This window comes from Agrilus planipennis, unplaced genomic scaffold (genome assembly GCF_000699045.2).
Source record: "Agrilus planipennis isolate EAB-ADULT unplaced genomic scaffold, Apla_2.0 scaffold34, whole genome shotgun sequence".
Lineage (NCBI taxonomy): Eukaryota > Metazoa > Arthropoda > Insecta > Coleoptera > Buprestidae > Agrilus > Agrilus planipennis.
Genome location: NW_020439170.1, coordinates 922,049 through 930,746, shown reverse-complemented (window position 1 = coordinate 930,746; position 8,698 = coordinate 922,049). Strand labels below are relative to the sequence as shown.

Here is an 8,698-nt window from a genome sequence, read left to right as displayed (position 1 = left end):
TAACCTTCTCTATCCACGGTATCCTCATCATTCGCCTATAACACCACATTTCGAACGCTTCTAACCTTTTCTTTTCTGCCGCACCCACTGTCCATGTTTCGCACCCGTACACGCCGCGCTCCAAACATACACCTTTAACAACCTTTTTCGAATTTCTAAATTAATTGATCGAGAGCATAGAAGTGACTTCTTTTTATTGAAGGCGACTCGACCCTGCGCTATTCTCTGCTTTATATCCCTACTACTCCTTCCGTCCTGACTTATCTGACTTCCTAGATACCTAAAATCAGCCACTTCTAATATTTCGTCTCCTATCTTTATGTTCGCTCTTTCTCTTCCCTTGCATACCAGTATTTTTGTTTTACTTTTATTTATTTTCATACAGTACTGTTTACAAGAATTAAAAATCTCTTCGTGGATTCATCATTCTCTGTAATTCATTCAGAGATTATCCCTCAAAAATAAATAGATGTATAAGTATATTACATTTGTCTGCACATGCAGATATTAGGAATTCTACTAGTACAACTTACAGAGCTAATTATGATAGATATGTGTTTTCATATTATTGTTTTTCTTTGTTGCAGTGCGAAGAAGCAGAGTACACAGCAATGGTTGTACTCAAACAAGAAGTGATGGATGACTGCGACGATGTTTTTGTGCCAACCCCAAAATCATTGGGATCAATTCAGAAAGTGCCCTCCTTGAGTGATTTATCTGATCCGGAAGCGTCTTCTGGTAAGTTTAATAACAAATGTTTTGTTCTTCTTGATTTTCTGGTATCGCAAAATTGATGTATTGAAATACAGAACAACATAAGGCGCATTTCGTTTAGAGAAATCTTTTAAACCATTTAACAGTCATGCGATGTTTAAATATTGTAAACCGACATTGGAATCATCAGCATACGACAATAGAACATAGAACAGCACATTTTAGGAAAGTTTAGTTTAAATTTAATATGGTTTTTATGTAGGGAACTCACTTCAAAAGACACCTATAGTGCATGGTACGGTCATGACATCTTCAATATGGTTTATATTAACATATCCTTATGTAATAAAGTAATTTCGATGGTGGTATGGTTCTAACTCGAATCTCCTCCGCATCGTCAAACTGTTAATAATTATTTGATTTGAAAGCATCGTTTATTACTGATGTTGAGTCCAATCTTAATAATCCTTACAATCTGAAATCACGATATCAGATAGGTTCGTTTGTGATGTTGTAAAGACAACATAGGAAAAGTCGTACCGTAACGGTTTCAATATTGAGTGCCGCAGTGAAAATTTATAGTAACAATAGTTTCGCTTCATTGAGTATTATTGCGGCTGATTTTTCGAAGAAAATTAATAGACATTCGAGTTAAAAGGACAATTTATAATGTAATAAGTCAGAGAAATGGCTAAATTTGAGTTACAGAATTAGAATAAATGTAATACAATTGCTCCATGTTGAGTTATGAACATCAGGAAAACAACATTCAAGAATTTCGTATGAAATAAATTATCCAAAATAAATTGCAAATTTATTTATAAACAGATTAAATGTTACCCTGGAGGAGATTTTCTTCGAAAATATTAGTTGTCACCGACTGTGGTTAGGACAATAGCGCTTCTGTAATCGGTTCCCCATCCTATGTATATCTTTTTTAGTCAAACTATGAGTACCTAGCTTTAGAAATTATCACATATAAATGCTCTGTTAATTATGCCGACAAGGAGGTAGGTAAATATAGTACTAACTACACTTCGCGTGCCTAAGAAAGAGAGAAAGAGTGAGAGTGAGAGAGTGAAAACAAGTAGAAGGTATTCAGATAATGAGGATGTCAACCATTATGTAATTTCAGGCTGATTTAATATAGTAGACCTTTCTTTTAATCATGTACCTATGTAATGTGACAATATAAATGGGTTATGTAGGGCTGCCGATATTTTAGTATTATCAAAAATGTGTAACTATTTTGCTTTTATAAAAAAAAGTAAAAATAAGATAGGCTGGAGACAACAGAAGGGCAACGTATTGTAATATACGTGGGTTTAACAAAATTAACTTCGAAGACTGATAACAACAAAACTATTTATTTACAGTAATTATTAATGCTCTATTTATTTCACTGCTATCACTGTCAATTTATTTTTCGACTCACTTCTGCAACGGTCAACTTATTTCTTCTTCCTTACTTCTGCAACCGTCTCTTCCTTTAAATACTCTTTTGTTTCCGTTCGGGAACCTTCTCGAACCGTCCGGAAAAGTTTCTTTTTCTTTGAACTGTTTAATTGCTTTCCCAGAACGCAGGTACGACACACACATTTANCCACAGAGGCGTCTTGTTCAGCGTGCTGTCAAACCTACACTAGCAAGGAGATCGGGCTGAAACTATAGCTACAAGCTATCCAAGGATGGTACTATAGAATGTCACCTCAAGGTAGACCTAGTGGCGTCATCTCTTGGTTAGGCCGGAAACTTATCAATCCACCCTCGTATTATACATAAATGTTTTTTCGAAGGTTCTCCGCTTGGATGATATCGCTAATCTACAAAGATAAGGCAACGTGCCAAAAATCAATTATGAAATTAATATTACCTAAATAGACGACAGAGTCTTGCAACCTGGAATTATTAAGGTTCAATCTTTTTGTACAAGGAATAAACTATATTAAGGTTAGACAAAGGAAACAATAACATGGTCTAGGCTTCGGGCTCCTTGAATCTTTTTGCCGAAAGGAGAACTAATCGATCCTGAGGTTAGTCGCCGCCTAGGATACCTGAGCCAACGATACAGTGGGGGTGGACCTGCAGTGTACGGAAACCTTTAAGCTAAGGGCATAGATGGGGTTAACTTTGTTAAATATCTGTCTAAACGGATTAATATACAGATTAAAAATTTGTAATTTTTAAAAAACACGACAAAAGCAAAAAGTTCACGATACACCGCCATTTAGCATTCATGAAATCAAAAATTCTTGAATGTGAATGCTGAGGTGACAGAAAGAGAAAGTAGATATGAGACAGTTTGGTAGTTTTTCTGAAGTGTGTTCCCTGAAACAAGTGTCTTTACCTGCTAATACTTATCTATTAATTTATAGTTGGATTTTTACTAATTCTGAATATGAATCATCCATATCAGTGCTGAGCCTATGCAAATTGATCGTGAGATTATTTATAATTTTTCCAAAATAATCATCAAATATGACCAAAGACCTTGATGACAAATACTTGACTAGAGAAAGCCAGCTAGTCTGGTTGGAATCAAACCATTTGTTTATATATAAAATAATTTGATCAAAGAAAAGTGTGAAGTTATTAGGTAATAGTTGTGGTGAAATCTTTTTTTAATGTTTTTTTTTCGTTTCATGGTCAAAATGCTTATCATTCGCTAATCGTGAGATAGGGGTTTTGCTAAGGAGCAGGCAAATATTGCGAGTTAGGCTCCAGTAATAAATGAAGACAGTTGTTACTTCATTTTTTTTAACAGTGTACAGTTTTGTAGAGTGAAATAAAAAGTATAAGACATTTTGGTAAGAAGCTTTACTGAAAAAAAAAAAGAAACAATCAACAAATCGCAAAAAAGAAAAATCATTCTACTGCAAACTTAGCCTTCATGATTATTCCAGAAATTAATAAAGATGATACCCCTGAAAAAGAGTATTGTTTATATCGGACGTTTTTCGAATAGTTTTTCACCAAGGGCGTCAAGATTGACCATAATTGGCTAATTTCTGACCGACTTTATGACTAACCTCCTGTTGGAAAAATAAGTCATGGAATTGAATAACATCCAAGAAGAAAATACTACCAAGGGACACTCGTCCTATTCATTTCTGCATTCATTTTAGATAGCTCCTCTCGAAGGACTTTGCAATAGAATGACTTTCTTCTTTTTAGTCGCCTAAATCAACTTAGGTTAGGTTAGGTTATTAGTGTACTAGTTTTGTTCTTACCAAGACGCGTTTTCATTTTATTTTGTACTATTTGCAAAAATTCCCGGCATTTTTCGTGAATTCGGTGTGAAATCTAAGCCAGAAAAAACGGGATTAAAGGTTATTTATTTATTCAGAGACGACAGCCGACATTTCACTCAAATTAATTGTCGAATTAATTTTTTAAGTTAAAGAAGATGTAAAGCAGATGAACTCATTGATTTGTACTTACTTTTATATAATCTTTTAACAATACGATCGAAAAAGTTTCACGAAAATCCGTTCTGTGGAACGGGGCTCCTAGGGTTTTAGACGCTCCACTATTACTGTAATAAGTGCTTTGTCTAAATGTCACCAGTGGTATTTTAAGTATTTATTTATTTATTTATTATTTTAATACTTCGACGTTTTTATAATAATTATGAATTGTCAGTTAGTATATTTATTGTTTTATTTGTACAATGATTTAATTACTTTAATTGGTAGTTGAACATTTACTATTACAAATCAGCGAGTCCATCTGCTTTACATCTTATTTAACTGGCCTTGAGAAAGTCCTACAACTCGAGCGAAACAGTGCCTATGGTTTTTAAATAAATAAATTACCTTCAACTTCCCTTTTTGGTTTTTATTTAGCAACGAATTTAAGAACAAGAGAAGAACGGATAACAAAATATATATCGTGAATATAACCCTCGAAAATTGCAGAGAATCATTACATTGATACTATAATAACAGTGTATCAATCTAGATACAACTGAAAGGTTTCGTTGAGTAATTCGTCATCAAAATTCACCCTGTATGTGTATGAATGTTGCCTTTCGTGACTGTGTATATTGTTGAGGTACGTTTGTAGTTCTTGGAAGAAACACCGGACAAACGTGAGGGGCAAGTCAATAACGTAGTATATTATTGGCCACAGTTCAATAATTTACGTTTACTATTTCTGAATCTGCACACAGTTATACGAAAGTATTAGTGGTTATTTCAATAATACGAACGCAAAAGTGGATTTAAGGTATTGGTTATGAAAATCTGCATCAACTTCCCAAATGAAATCCATATTTCAGATTTTGTTTACACTAATTCGAAATTTTACAGGATGTTTTCTGTGCAGAGGTTTTTAGGTGTTATACAAACTATAAAATGTCTCCTTTTTGTGTAGGCTTGTTTATTAAAAAAATACTTTATTTTTTACGTCAAAATAGCCCTTGTCTGTAAATCTGGTTGTTCTATTGATATAAATAATTTATTTGTTTCATATACATTCAGTTAACAAATTGAAATGCTTTTAATCGAGCAAAACGACATATCATATACACACACTGCCAGTTGTACGGAAAAGGACTTGGGGTATTTTTTATCCAGGAAAAAATACTTTACTCAAGGGATAGGAAAATCAGTTTTATGTCGTCGTCGATGATTTTTGCCAAGTATTTAGGACATAAACGCGAGCGAAGCCGCGAGTAAAACCTACTAATTAAACTAATAATTTGATTTGTGATGAGTTAGGTACCTATACATAATGCAGTTCATCGTCTTTAATATAACTACATAACAGTGTTAATATATAACTCGACAGTTCAAGAAATTTATTTCTTGGTATCCATTGGTTCTATTTGCATCATCGTCGACGCGTGCCGATTTTATTTGGACGGGATATTTTTACTCCATCTGTTACAGCTGCATATAAATAATTTTTAAATATATTTGACCTCTGGTTGTAACTATAAGTTTGTGCAAAAGATTTTCTGTGAATGAGGCTTTAAGAATTCACGACCATGAAGATCTGTTAATATATGTGTGTACCTATATCGACAATAATAATTTATTGATTTGTGATTGACGGAGATTCGACCGATTATTCTTGACCAAGGAATACAGTCCTCATTCATTGAAATTGAAAACTCACGAAAGTGTCTTATGCTTATGTCTGTGACGCTCTTTCTTCGGAAGCTTTTGAATGAATGACTGCCAACTGCGAATGAATGAATGGAATAAGTAGCGAATGAATGGATAGCAACGGGTTTGGTCGTAATTGTAAAATAACCTCGTCTAGTTTGTGAATGAAACGTGACCTATTACGTAATTCGTAGATTCAGTAATACTGTCTTATGCTTCTTGCTGGTCAATGGCTGTTGCGGTACACGTCAACTAGGCGTCGAGCGTCGCGTCGTGGTTAATTTATATGTATGTAACTTACGATTAGTAGCTGTGCCTGGGGCTTGGCCTGCTTGGAATTCAGTTTGACTATAAAAGAGTCTATTTTGTAACATAGAGATATAATATGTAGTCGTGGACATTTTTACAGGTCTTCCTTAAAACTTTTAAAAAAACTTAAAACTTTTGGGTGTTTCATTCCCACCAGCCTGTAATGCTGATGGGCGGGCAGTACCTCCGGACTATGCCGGAAGGTAGGGCGGAAGGCCCTCTTCAGCCTGCTTTCAGGAATCGTGGGAATAGGTGGGTAGTGGTTCGGGTGAGAAAGATGAAACGGACGAAATGAAGACAGAAGAGAATGTAAGATTATCTGTGGAATATTACTGCCCCAGCATTTGCCTAAGTGATCCAAGGAAACCACAGAAAAACTTGGACCAAGGCAGACGGACCCGGAATCGAACCGGCGACCTCCCGAATGCTAAGCAATGGTTTAGACCTCTAGGCCATGCCGCTCGGTCTTCCTTAACTCTACAACGTTCTTATACTAGACATTCACCTTAGGAATGGGCCCGGTTTGGATCCGGTACCCGGCTGATCCGGCACTCTTTTTAAGAGTCTGCCGGATACTGGGTAATGACACCGAATATCCGACAGTGCCGGGTAATTCTAACGGAGAACAAGAAAAATAAACACCAACAATAATAATTAAAATAAGTCCAGTGAAAATTGGTAATTAAGATTGTTTTGGGGTAACTCGTTTGTTGTAATTTGTATTATTTATTGATTACTGTACTAATTTATTTTTTGTTTCGTTATAGTTCTTGTGTTTACTTTTTCTCTTGAACAAGAACACATTAGTGAGGTCAAACTGTTAAAATTTTGTACCCTTGAAGACTTTTAGTGTTTATAAATATTACAGGCTCGCTTCAACTATTTCAACCCAACCCGCTCGTTGAAATCCATCAATCAAGAATTAAAATTACAATGGTTTAGTGTTTAAACGATTTCTTTAACGGGATATAATGTGGTTTGGAACATTGGTGAGGAGGGCATTTAATAGAAATTTTTTCGAACGAAGACATAAAACATTAACCGTAGTGGTTTTGCCGGGTACCTGGCACAACTAATGCCGGTTATACGGTTATCCGGTACCACTATTCGGTACATCTCTAATTCATATACTATATCTCTTATTATCGCTAAGGCAACGTACAAAACGCATTCCCTCAACTGTTTTTTCGTCGACTTCTGTTGCAAAATTGGTCTCCATGATCCATTTTAAATCTTGATGAAATAATTTTTAAAATCGGATGAGTACCTAGTTTCAGAAATTACCTCCTACATCCAAAATTACAGACTCAACCTATATAATATTAATGTAGATAAGATTTAGTAATGTAAACACTTCCCCATTGCGTTTTGTACATCCCTTACTTATTTTTTTGTAAGTGAGATTAATGTTAACTTAAACACATTCTTACACTGCAAGTGGATTAATTATCGATTCTGTCATTGCTTACGCATTTTTTAAATTAGTTTTTCAAGAATACTACCTAAAACTAACTAGATATTAGATTATTTCCATATTTATTTAATAACAATTCTTATTTTCTGTATGCATTTCGTTATGTATAAAGATAATTTTAAAACCGTTGTATCTCTGCAGGTTCCAGTTAATGTGTACTGACAATTAAGCGGCTTGGTAGGATTAGATTAGAAAGCATCGATTGTCCAATTCGAAAACCATATCTAATTGCAACAAGCTGGTTAAAGCGCATATAAAAAAACCCTTCTTTCGTAAATCCTTTTATGTCAGTCAGAAATTCTCTGACACTGTTCAATGAATCTCATTTTTATCATGGTTACTTCATAATTTATAAATTTAGTTTAGGTTACTTTTTCTAAATAGATATTACATGCTATCTACACTGAACACGCTCCAGAAAGGAGTTTTTAAGTTCCATAGGTATTTACGTAACAGGGGCTTTTTATTAAACAGAAAATATGTCCCTTGTTCTCGATAAGTTACACGTAATAACAGTAAAAATCAACAAAAGAGTTCATAAAAATTTTTTCATGTGATTGTAATATTCCTCTATGATGTTTTGCACTTTGCGATTAGATTGTGAGTGCGATAATTATTTTCTAATCAAATTAAAATCATTACTTGGTGTGATAAATTTTGATAAATAACGACAAATAAATAGCACACTTTATCTGCACCGTGAAATGATAAAGAAATGTCTAAAAATAAGTACATCAGTTAGCACACTTTTTTATTATTATTTATTTTTTAAAACTAAAGTATACTTCAATTTTCTTGCTTACGTAGATATATCAGCAGTTTCATTAAAATAAAAACACAAAAGCTGGATATAAACTGGACAAGTTATAGATAGGTATGATAATTGATATAATTATTAAACTTGAAATTTTCGTTCACACATAAATAAATGTTTCATTCAACCAAGCTCAATAACTGTTGAACTTTATATCGAATTTGTCTGTCTGAAACACAAATGGTTTACACTATAATAAATATAAATTAATAGATTATTTTAAAAAGTTTAACTTTTTGTTAACGCAGAAACTAAATTTTGCATGAATATTTCATA

At 33.9% G+C, this 8,698-nt stretch overlaps 1 protein-coding gene across 1 annotated transcript in view; it reads left to right on the top strand.

Annotated features, from left to right (window-relative positions):
• The window catches only part of LOC112905461, a 31,935-nt gene extending 31,126 nt beyond the window's left edge, over positions 1 to 809 (top strand). The window contains exon 3 of the mRNA XM_025977969.1: positions 588 to 809. Coding sequence (XP_025833754.1) covers positions 588 to 794 — 207 coding nt within the window. The 3' untranslated portion in view covers positions 795 to 809. The remainder of the gene's footprint in view (positions 1 to 587) is intronic.
• The last annotated feature ends 7,889 nt before the right edge of the window (positions 810 to 8,698 follow it).